The sequence below is a fragment of the Penaeus vannamei genome, chromosome 6 (genome assembly GCF_042767895.1).
Source record: "Penaeus vannamei isolate JL-2024 chromosome 6, ASM4276789v1, whole genome shotgun sequence".
In the NCBI taxonomy this organism is placed as follows: domain Eukaryota; kingdom Metazoa; phylum Arthropoda; class Malacostraca; order Decapoda; family Penaeidae; genus Penaeus; species Penaeus vannamei.
Window position 1 is genome coordinate 39,222,514 of NC_091554.1, and position 12,500 is coordinate 39,235,013.

Consider the following 12,500-nt stretch of genomic DNA (forward strand, 5'->3'; position numbering starts at 1 on the left):
ATGTATGTACATGTATGATACAAATGTAGACACATAAATCATGATGTCATGAACTGGCTGGTGGACAGTGGTATTTTTTAAAGCATACACATTTTACTTTATTCTAATACTTTCCTATATCTGTACCTCTCCTTTCATATACATAGTCAGTCATGATTAGTTCTCATCAAGATCTTACAGGTCATTTCCAAACTTATCTCCACCTTCAACTATATCAGGTCAGTAAACAAGCCAGTATATACAATTGAGCCTACTAGGAACTAGTTTAGCTGCATCAGACTTCTTTAGTTGCTCCTTTTGGTTCCACAGAAAGCTGAAGTAAAGTAGCTGAGAAATGCGTAGAATTTTTTGTTCTGTAGTTTCTTTATGTTCAGTTTCACGATGCAAGGGGTGTACACAGTATTCTTAACATTAGTACAATTGGCAGTACACATATTGCAGTATGGCAAGATCCTCTATTGCACCATTAAACCAAGAGAAGAAAAAAAAAGAAATCTCTAGGGAAACAAAAAGCAAACTTTCACTTCAAAATATATAAGAAAAAAATAGACAACTAGAAGTCTGGATACACCCCCAAGTATTGGTCAAGTCAAAACAGTTTTGGGCATTTTGGGTTTCCTATTGGATTATCCGTTTTCTATTCTCTTAGTACAAACAGAATGTGAGTGGGTCTGGAAAGGAATTGGGAAAAGCATACATTAACTTTGCAAGAAACTCCATGGACCAAATTCGCCAGAAGGTCAACGATGAGCTCTGGATTTTGAATTTGTTTGAGGTTTGTATTCATATCTGTTTACCTAATTTGTGTTGTTTGTGTCTATATGATCACATTCTAGTTTTATGTTCTCTATTTTCTGTTTGTTTTCTTTAATGTCAAATGCAGCTTCGCTTTTTTCTCATACTGAAAAATCAGATGCTTTTTGAGATATAAAGTCAAAAAAGGTTGATTATTGTGTAGTACAAAACATCCATATTTTTATTGACATATTTTGCTCTTTGTCTTTGTGTAGTGACTCAGAAAATATGTAAGTTCCTGTGTTTTTTTCAGGCAATCAGACAACAGCATATTATGTTACATTCTTTTTTTTAGAATCTTTTAAATTTAATTTTGATCAGATATGGTAGGTTTGTTGCTGATAATCTCTGGGACAATAATCCTTACTAATTTTCTTTACCAGTCATGCAGAGCCTTAGAATGTAGATATTGTTGTGGCTGTTATCTTATGTCTCATAGCATTTTAGGTATATCAAAAACTTTGATGAGAAATTTCTTTTTGTTAAAATTTCAGACGAGCAATAGAATCTAAGTAAAAACCCTGTATTTCGTAATCCACACTTAAGAGGTTTTTAAAAGAGATATTTTATTTTTAGAGGCTTTTACTGGATGGGGGGCATATAATATATTTCTCATTGACCTAAATTTCATAGTTAGGCTGAGGATAGGAGTATAGCAGCCATATCCTGATTTCTCACAGTTAGGCACACAGCACACAAATGCGCATGCATATATAAATTTCATTTCCAGGTATAAGTATGGCACTGGATATAGCAGGGCCATATTCAGGATTCCTAACCTTTCCTAACCTAACCTAACTTAACCTAATCAAGTGTAGTATCATCATCTCATGTTGCTGCCACCATCTTGTTTGTGGGCAGAATTACAATTTCACCAAGCATACCCAGAATACAGTCATATGAATAACTATCACCAATCAGGATATGGCTGCTGTACCAGTAGTCAGTGTGTTATAGTTATAGTAAATCTGAAGTATTTTAGATTTCAGTTGTAAAGTTAGATTCATTTAACCATTAATTGCACTAACCACTGCTATGTAAATTTTGTTGAACAAAGTTGGCTTCACAAGCCCTTAGTCACCATGGAGTCAATTATTAGGCCTACTTGACCTCACTTGATATTCCCATTACCTGAATTTTCTGAATTTCCTTTCCTTTTTCAAGCCAGTAATAACATTACTGTTATTAACATCATGATTGGTATTGGAATTATTATGATGTTAATGTTAACATTAATGATAATAAAAAATGAAAAATAAGTATCTTTCTTAAAATCAAGAAAATGGTAAATAGGTGAAGTCAGGCTGTAGGACTAACAATTGTCTCCATGTTGATGAAGCCTTTGTGGAGGCATCTGTGTGACTACAAAATAAACTAAAATCACAGTGGATCTAACCAGTACTTTTACTGTTAATGGGTTAAATTATATAATTTGAGAAGATTCACATTTCCTGCTTTTTTATGTAAGTGTTTACAATTTTAGATAGAAACATACTCAATAACAACTGCAAAGATGAAGTTAGAATAGTTCATAAATTCTAAATCCATGTATGATAACTACCCTCAGCAATGGTATGCTGCACAAGTCACCATGATCTGCTCTTGGCTGAGTGAAAGACTTGACCACAACCTCCATCCATACCAGTGCACCTGCCTCGCACACATTGTCAAGGTGAGTTAGATGCTGCTAAGACTGTTTGGGCTTCAGAACAGTGAGTATATATACATTTATTAATTTTTCTATGTAGTGTTCCCTAGTTTATTTTGCACTTTTTAACATGTCCCATTGCTATGTTGATTGAGGTTGGTTGCACAACTGACTTTTTTAAGTTGAATTTGTTTCATTAGTTTTTGGTTTGGTAGATGGTATGTAAGATTGTTATAGAGTATGAATACAAGTATTTTCACTGTAAATGAATTGGATATGGATTTGCACTAGCTACCTGATGAGTTAGCCTTTTAGTATTATCACAGTTTAAGGTCAGGTTTTCAAGGAAAGAATATCACATTGCCTTTTGGAGATGTTTCATGTTCAAACTTTGTCTCAATCTTTCCTTTCGAAGACTGCATCATGAAATATATTGTCAGTCTGAGAAAGGCTTTGATCATTTTCTCCATGAAAAACTGGCTTTTCAATTTTTTCTGGTTTCATTTCTTTTAGTGTCCCCCCCCCTGCTCTTCAACTATAATCCTTTGAATTGAGCTGCATCTGTTCTCCCCCTTAGCTTTCAGTCCAGATGGTAGAAATAGCCTGGTGATCACTTTTTTTTTTCTTTTTTTTCATAAAGTACAACTTTTTTTTGAGCTGACTTGACATATACCTTATAGCTTGTGTAGTGAAGAGTAGTCATTCTAGAAAGATCAGAAGGGAAGTGTCAGCATGATCGACAGCCTCCTTCTATTAATCTGGACCTCCTCGTCACCTCCTTGCACCATCTGGCAGTCAACCTGAGGCTCCGTTTATTTGCTTTTTTTCAGCTCATATTCTCAGATTTCACAGCGTATGGCCTAGGCCACGAACAGACTGGGATACAGGCCTACATGGTGGTGAGCCAGCGTGTGGAGGCCGAGCATCAGCGCCTGATTCGAAGCGGCAAACTCAAGGAATAAGTCAACCCTTCCCGTCGTCAAAACCATGTCCCGTGTTGTTGTCTTAGTCTTAGGATCTTTTCGTGGCAGGATGAGTGTTTAGATGCCTGAGCGCTGCAAACCAATGACTTTGGCAACCCGTTAATTTCCCTCCCACACAACAAAGTTGCCAGAACTCTTGTCGGACATTTCATAGAAAATGCGACTTCACATATATTCAAGATTAATCCTGACGTCCGGTTTCTGTCCAATACTTACCTATGCAAAGCAAGTTCTACAGACCATTATTAACATGTGATTTGCCTTGGCTGCCATATTTATTTGGTGCAGCTTTGGGACCATCACCAAGTAAAAGCTATATATCTATCTATATCTGTATATATATACCAGTGTTTCTCTTTGACATGCAGGAGTTTAAGCACTCTTCCTATAGACAGAACTCACACTTCCCTTGATCTACGGGAGTCCTTCGAGCTACTGTGGAGAAGGTGGCTGCTGGTGACCTACTACACATGTGTTATTATATCTTCTAGAATCTTACCTCTAACACACAGTTTCGATGTTTATATTTTGCTGTGCTGTGTTTTATTCATTTATAAAGCTATGATTCTCATTCTGTAGTCATGGGATTTTGAAAAATAATGGCAAAAACTGTTGTTCTTAACTAATCTCTAACTGCTGTGCCTCTAAAAAAGGGAGATTAATGAATGAGTTATTGAACAGTATATTATTCTACTAAGATATATCAGCTATATGGAAGTTTTAATACACAAGCTACGTTATACAGACTGATTTGGGAATAAGACAGAAAGAAAAACAAATTATTTTCATACCCAGTAGAAATACATCTAACCTTAGATTACATAGATAATTTCTGTATGAATATTATCCTGAGAAATTTCTGCATCCAACAGGGTATGGTAAAGTAATGAATTAGAAAGTGTTTGATACTCTAAAAAGGCTTTATCCAGAATCTGAATAATATCATGTTAAGGATCATAAATGTATTTGTATATATTTTCCTTGCATATAAAAAAGATACTATGAGAAGCACATGATCCAGTAAGATTATATCTCCCAGTTATAATTTCTGACTTCTTTTGTTTTATTTATTTTTCGCAAACTCATTTCACTCCCTTCTTCATACTTTCTGTTAAAGGAAAATAGCCTTCTACTGTGTCACTGCATGTGCTTTGGATATGTACGTACCTTTGCTCAAAATTTAATGTCCTAATTCTGTACTTATAAAGAAAAAAATCAGTGTTTACTCCTCCACTCATAATATAACCATGGCTTCTGGTGTATTCAACCCTACACTATAAACAATAATATTCATCTAATGAGTACAATATTGGTAATGTGTAATCAAAAAAGTTCTATTAACTTTTCTGCTCTGCATTTCTAGAGAGAAAAATTTGTCAGTGAATGATATTACCAATTATTGAAGATATATCAGTGCCTAAAATGCTTTTTGTCATATTTTATTCAAGCATTGCATCATCAACCTAAAATATAAAAATTAGTTTATGAGATTATTTCAAGTGTGAGATTTAATATTCTTTTTATTCTGTATGATGAGATGCTGATTTTCAAACTATGAAAAATATATTTGTTTAGAATAAGAATATATTTTCTGAATTAATTTGAAATTAGGCAAAGAAGATTGATAAATCAAATTTTTAACAATGACCTATTTCTTCTATATTTCCATTTCTTTTTTCTTTTTAATTATGTAGGAGTTTCAATTTAGTTGTATATAGACTGATGGCTTCAATTGATAGTGGTGATGAATATATTTTTCACATCTTTATTGAGTAGATTATTAATGCATTTTCAAATTAGGCTATTACATATTTTTTATAAGATATGCAAGTATGAGGTATGAATTGATGTGTGAGCCTTGTAATAATGTAATCAGTAACCAGTAAGTGAATATTATTTTTTTTTGCTTTGCTTATGATATGATTCTAAAAGTTGGGTTGAATTCATAACAGTTTTAATCCGGAAAATGTACGACAAGTCACAGCTGTAGCCAGAGTGGGTTTTCTCTTGCTATTATGACTATTGTATATTTTATTATGATTTTATCCCTATTCTTTAATTTTCCATTTTCTTCTCTGTTCCTTCTTTCCTGAGATTCATCACTTTTACCTGAATTATGGGAGACAGATACATGTGCTTAATCTTATTAACATGGCAGTAAATACATACTTTCAGAAATGAAAGTGTATGAGTAATACAATCAAATCAAGAAAGGAGCTAATGATATATAACAGATTGAGAAAGTTGAATTCCCGCAGATTGTTTATTGAATGATAGCAAAAATAAAATAGAGACAAATGTCTAGTCATGGAAAAGATGTAGATATATTACTTTATTTGATAACTGGGAATACAGTCAGTTTCATTCATAATAAAGAAATGCAGATAACTCTTTTAATTTTTGTGGCATTTGATGGTTTTTAGTATTATAATTCTTTCAAAGACAAACCATATGGCAAAGTAAAAACATTTAGAGTGTGTGTTGCAGTGTACTGGGTTACTCATTCATTAGATAAATAATGATTTATAATATATTCTGCAGCAGTGCATTTTATGCTAAGGCTGAATCCTGACAGTTCCGTGCAACATATTACACCTATAAGTAATATGTTGTGTTGTATTTTGTTTAACGAAAGTGAAAAAGAATGGTTACTGTAGATAGTTTCAGAAATCAGCCGTTAACTAAGTTATGGTGGAGTGACAGTGATTGATTTTATCCTCAGCTGTTTATGAAAAACTTCCAAACATGATAATATGATTTTATTTTTTGGTCTTGTTTTTACTGAGATGATTTTTGTTCACATTTCTGCACTGCAAACAAACCAAGTGCCATGTCATTTTGTGTAATGATGCATGCCCTCTCTTAGCATTAAACTGCATTTATCCTTTCATTTCTGACATTGTTCATTTGCAACATGGTATGTACAGGAAGTATCTTCCCATAATAAAAAATGCATGTTAATAAAATACACTTCGCATGAGAACCCTATAGTTTCCTTGAACACCACATGCTGTATAAGTTGTATATTGTTTGTATTGTACTTTTGTTATTGTATTTAGTATTGTTTGATCAGAAATATTTAAAAGTATTCATTTTTTGTATTACCCATGAACTGAACTTTGGATTTCAATATGAAGATGTTGATTAGAATATGAAAATAAGAGCTAATGCTTGTACATAGTTTGATAAGAAAAGAAAAAAAGGTGACAAGGGGTGTCTATCACTTTGCTCATTAATATTCTGAGTGATTCACTTTTTTCTGCCTCTGTTTCCAGAGGCAGATAAAAAAATATATTATTTACATGTAAATGTAACATAATTTTTATATTTATGATTAAGTTTTCAAATATTTAAGAACTGTACACAGATTGTCCAAAAGTTTTAAAGACATATAGAATTTTATGAATGGGAGTCGTGACTAATTATAGTATTAACATTCTCTCTGCTAGTTTACTTCCCTCTTTCAATCATAATAAATCTAGTTTGAAAAATATATATGGCTTAATTTCACTCAAGGTAAAGAAGAATAGCAAGAGAAAATGTGTATAAATTTTGTCACATTTTCTTTTCTTATGACTATATCTTTTCCCCAAAGAAATCTCTGAGCAAATTTGAAATAGAATAAACTATAATGATAGAAGAGAAGGAAACCAGAAGTATCATTGATTATTATTAGTGACATCTACAATGCAACAAAAGACTTGTTTGGTATATGTTGTTAAATGTAGTAAATCCTCACTTTAAGAACTGTATTATGATTTATTTTCCCCTGTGAGTTTTTCAATGCCCTTTATTAGATGTCTACTTTTCCATGTGGTCTTTGTGACAGTACCTCTCCTTTAAAAAAAGGGGGAAAAAAGAATCATTAGTTGTTCCTCAGTGGAGGGTAAGTTTTACAATGAGGAGTTTAGTTTGAATATATGAGCTTTGAAATGCATTATATATTATAAACTGAAGTTCATTTCATATGGAACATCTTTATTATATTCATTCATGTTCTTACTGCAGGATGTTAGAAATTGAAATTATATTTTTCTCTTCAGGTGTCTCAGTTTAGGATGTTCTGCATTTTAAGCACTTGATATTTAAACTGTTTACCTCATCCTGTCCTGTCTGATTATTGTCAAGCACTTATTCAATGTGAATTATAGGTTCATGTGTATAAAGTTATTTAGGTTATAGATATATTTTTAGGTACGGTGGAAACAATTAATTGACATTCAAAACAAGATAAGGTATGTTCACACACACACACACACACACACACACACACACACACACACACACACACACACACACACACACACACACACACACACACACACACACACACACACACACACAAACTTACACACACAAACATTTACGTACACAAACATACAAACACACACACACACACACACAAACACAACACACAGACACCCACACACAGACACCCACACACAGACACAGATACACACACAGACACACACATACACATGCAGACACACAGATACACACACACAGATACATGCACACAGACACACAGATACACACACACACACACACACACATACTCAAACACACACGTACACATACAGACACATACAGACACAGACACACAGATACACACACAGACACACAGATACACACACACACACACACACACACACACACACACACACACACACACACACACACACACACACACACACACACACACTTACAACTTACACGCACACAAATGTACATATACACAAATATACAAATACATAAACATTCAAATACACCCACACATGCACCTTCAAAAGTGATCCAATTTTTGCCACCAGTATCAAGGACCAATATTTTCTTATCATTATTGTTAACATTATTACTAGATAGATAACTGAAACAAAAACAAGCCAAACCTTTGCAATAATAGACCTTTTATGTCTCTCTTGCAACAACAGAAAATCTATACTGACTTCGAACTGCAAGGCGTAATGGAGGAAAAGCTGAACACTAAAACATACCAAACTATAAGCCAGCGCATGGCCACAGAGGAGGCAGCCTGTGCTCTCATGGAGGGCAGCCGACGTGCTGCTGGAGATGATGAGTGAGTAGTCTATCCTGTTATCTCTGGGGTTTTACATGCATGTGGATCATAGAGCACCTTTGGGGGAGTCGGTCAAATGTGTTTTGTTTTTGTTTTGTTTTTTTTGTTTTTTATTAAGAAGGGGTACTAGGAGAGCATTTTTTTATTTGTTGACTTGGAAGTTTTGGATACAGAAAGGATATGTGTGATAAAGCTAAAAGAAAAAAATAAGGGGATTAAAGAGCATCAGATATAGCTTTTGAAGTGTTTTAACATTGTTGTATATATGCCTTGTTTGTGGTAATGTAGTAGTGAGTGGAATTATGGGGAAAAAAGGATGATAGATGACAATAATGTATTTATTTAACTAATAAGCTGTATTTTGCTTGGGTGCATTGTCCAGATATGTATAAATCTGTGCAGTCTTTGATGTTCCTTTCCAACTTCACTGGTAGTGATACAGTGCATGGATTTGTGTGGAATTCTGTCTATACTGTATCATGCAGTGTTTGATTGTAAGTTGAAATAGGCAGTCAATTGTGTAGAGTACTTTTTTCACTATGATATGAAGATACACCAGTTTATTCATTTTTATTCATGTATTTATTGCTTTTGAAATTCATTCAAACTATTCAATGGCTACTGTTGTTCACAAATTAAAATAGAAAATATTTTTTTAAGTTTTGATTTTACAGACTTTTTGCTTTTGTACTGGCTTCTAACTATTCTGAACTTATAGACAAATTCCATTCTCTCATTGATTTAGAAAAAAATGGATTCAGCAAATACCTAGCAAAAATAGGAACAAAAATCTTTTCACTCTTCACAATGTCCTCTTCAGGATATTCACTCTTCTTAACCTCTCTTTACCTACTATAACCTCATAGAATTGAATCAAGGTAAAACAAACTCTCCTATTATAAGAATCAGCGCTATTTATTACATGCTTAGCATAGTTTAGATCTCAATGCTTGTTGCTAGTGCCAGCTTTTCAAGAGAAAGGAACACATGCAATATTAGATTTGCTGTGTCTAGTAAGATTTTTTTTTATTCAGGTTAGTTCAAATATATACATATATGAAAGCATGAATAGCTGTATATTTTACAAAGGATTTTGATAAAGAACGAATTTGCTGGTATTTTTTGTAAATTGAATATAATGACATATTTAAGAATGTGTATTTTAATGGCATTTCATGTAAATACAGTAGACATAAAAGATGCCAATTCTTTGGTATAGTTATCATAAGTAATTTTGAATGAAAGATTGACAGTGCTAAACTTCTACTTTCTCTTTGCCTTTAAAGAGACACTGCATAGTGAAAGTTATATTACAAAGGAATTTATTTTTTATTATTTATAATATTATCTTATTCAATTCTTTTACTAATACCTGTCATTCATTATCTCTTGACAGCTGTTTTGGGTTGAACAAACATAAAAATTAAAATTATTTCTTGATCTCAGCTAATGCTTGTTTCACATTAGAATGTTTATATCTATACGATAAAAAAGAAGAAAAACTAAGGGAACAAATTTCATAAAAACATTTATTCATTACTAACCCACTGCTGTTCACCCAAGACAGTTGGTGATTAAGAAGTGAAAGAAAGGGGGGAAAAAATACATCACTTTTTGATCTTCAAATTTATGTAATAACTTTAGATAATTCCATGCATTCAGAATTTTGTAAACAGAGGGGAAAGAAATACATATTTTATATATGAATATACATTATGACCGTTAATTTTGAACTTCCTCTTCCCCCTCCCTGCATGCCATGCACAGTAACCAGTCGTATGTATCAGTCCACATCTACAAACACTAGCTTCTTGGTAGCATGTCTCTAGCACTAGATTTCTCCTATAGATACCAGATTGAATACTGAAATACTAATGAATATCGCCCAGGAATGGATAGATATCTACACCATGGGACAAATCTTAGTCTGACTCTTTGTTTATATCAAAATGAGACACTAATGATGTGACTGATTTTAGGTCACCTTACTGACAGATTTTTTTTTCTTCTTTCTTTTCATTATATGTATAGATAAAGGAAGGCTTTTGACTAAGGATGTGTTTGAATTTTCAGAGTGTGTTAAGTCATAAGATTTCAATTTTTCTTAGTTAGAAATGGAGAATTGCAGAAATTCTCTTTGTCTTTGATCCAGTGCATTAACCCCCAAATGCCCATGTTGCTGTATATAGCCATGGTATCAAACAGCCAACCTACCATATTTTAGCTGCACTATTTTCTTGGCTGTGTCCTTAAAAAGAATATGTATGAACTGCTGAGGTGGTGCATAGCATAGAATAATGATGTAATATTATCATATGCATGTAGTATATTTTATAGTGGTATAAAGTATTTTGTATGTCCAGTATTGCCACATATCTCCATGCAGAGAGAGTAGCAGCAATCACAAGTTTGTCTAGCACTGACCCATCACTCACAGGAGATAACTGATAGCTCTGACCTACAATTCCCCATGTGTGCTAAGAATATTTATGGTTCTAATCACTCATGGCACCAGAAAAGCTTGAATGCGTGATCACAGTCACTTAGTGAAAGCCAAAGAAGCATTGTGCACATTCAAGGGGATAGATAGGGAAAAATAGAGAGAGAGTACAATAATCACACAAATTACACACCATTTGTACTTCCTATAAAATACTCTTGTATCTCAAAACAGAATATAAATTGTAAGTCTAATAATAACCACAATAGGATATAACATATGCAGCATAAAAAAAAACATTGCTTCAACAGGAATGAACTATAAGACATGATATTCAAATTCATGAAGTTCCTCTTTGGCAGTAATAAAAACTGAAATGGATTGACAAGCATAAATTATAAAGAGAAAGATGACCGTAGAAGTAAGGACTGATTCTGGTCCTGAGAGGAGAGTCAAGGTCAAGCAATCCTGAGAAAGTTTTGCCTACTAAAAATGGCACAGTATTAGCCATGACCCATTGGCTAGCACTAAATCACCTGGTCTGAAAATCATTAAAAAATATTTCTGCCAAATGGTTTAGAATCACAGATTAATCAAGCATTATTCCAACAAAGCTAATGACCATCACCCTTGAATGAAATAAGAATTCATTTTCACTTTTTATTTGTTTGTTTGTTTGATTGATTATTTGTATAGTTGCCTATTTAAAATTTCAGCTACATCTTACAAGTGATGGTGCACATATCCAGAGAAGTATCAAGGGCACTGTTGGCTTTATTGTGCCTCATGAAAGATTTGCACATGCTGGAATACTACTTCAGTACATCTTGGCCATACTCTATAATTTGGCTAGGATAATCAGCAAAAATGTGTGCTGTCATTTAAAATGTGGATGTTATTTACCCTGAACATATTGGGCCGTGGTATATAACATACTTAGTGAGATGGCTTTTGTGAATGCTTGACATAATTATATGGCCATCAACCACATTTACAACGGAAGTTACTCTTGTATCTTTCAAATTGGAATCTGAATTTTGAGTCTTTTGATAAGCAGAAAAGAAGAAATTAATGATTAGACCTACACAACACTATCCTTTCCCCCAAAACACATATTTCCGGTGACTAGGATATCTACCTCACATTCCTGCATATGCATCTGCACTTGTGGTCATATTTTGCCTATAAATAATTACTTGGACAGGGCTATCACCAACTACCTCTGCTTTATAGGAAACTTAAAGTGGATGAAGCAGAACCCATTTCAGATACTCTTGATCAGTTTATTAGTGTTGCAACAAATGCTGAATGTAAGGACATGGCAGGTTCTACTGCAAGTGACACTGCCACTGCCCATGTAAGTGATAGTGAAGTCCCAAAAGTTAAGGCCAGAGCAGTTTCACCAACTCACAGATTTAATGATAGAGCCATGTGACTTCAGTCATTCATACCTGTATTCCAAGATAACAGTGGTGTGAAGAATTGCAAACTTGGTGAAGGGAGTTGTGCATATATTTTCTTCACTCTCTTCACAAATTATATGATCATGAACATATG

General features: G+C 33.6%; 1 protein-coding gene across 21 annotated transcripts in view; it reads left to right on the forward strand.

Annotated features, from left to right (window-relative positions):
- Cadps (calcium-dependent secretion activator 1) overlaps window positions 1–12,500 on the forward strand; it is a 420,349-nt gene that overhangs the window by 389,513 nt on the left and 18,336 nt on the right. For 17 of the 21 annotated variants that reach the window (XM_070122966.1, XM_070122958.1, XM_070122972.1 and 14 more), the window contains 4 exons: window positions 650–775; window positions 2,363–2,467; window positions 3,274–3,397; window positions 8,356–8,503. In XM_070122966.1, coding sequence (XP_069979067.1) covers window positions 650–775; window positions 2,363–2,467; window positions 3,274–3,397; window positions 8,356–8,503 — 503 coding nt within the window. Of the gene's footprint in view, window positions 1–649; window positions 776–2,362; window positions 2,468–3,273; window positions 7,171–8,355; window positions 8,504–12,500 lie in introns of those variants that run through there. The other 4 variants (XM_070122960.1, XM_070122975.1, XM_070122977.1 and 1 more) reach the window with 4 other exon arrangements.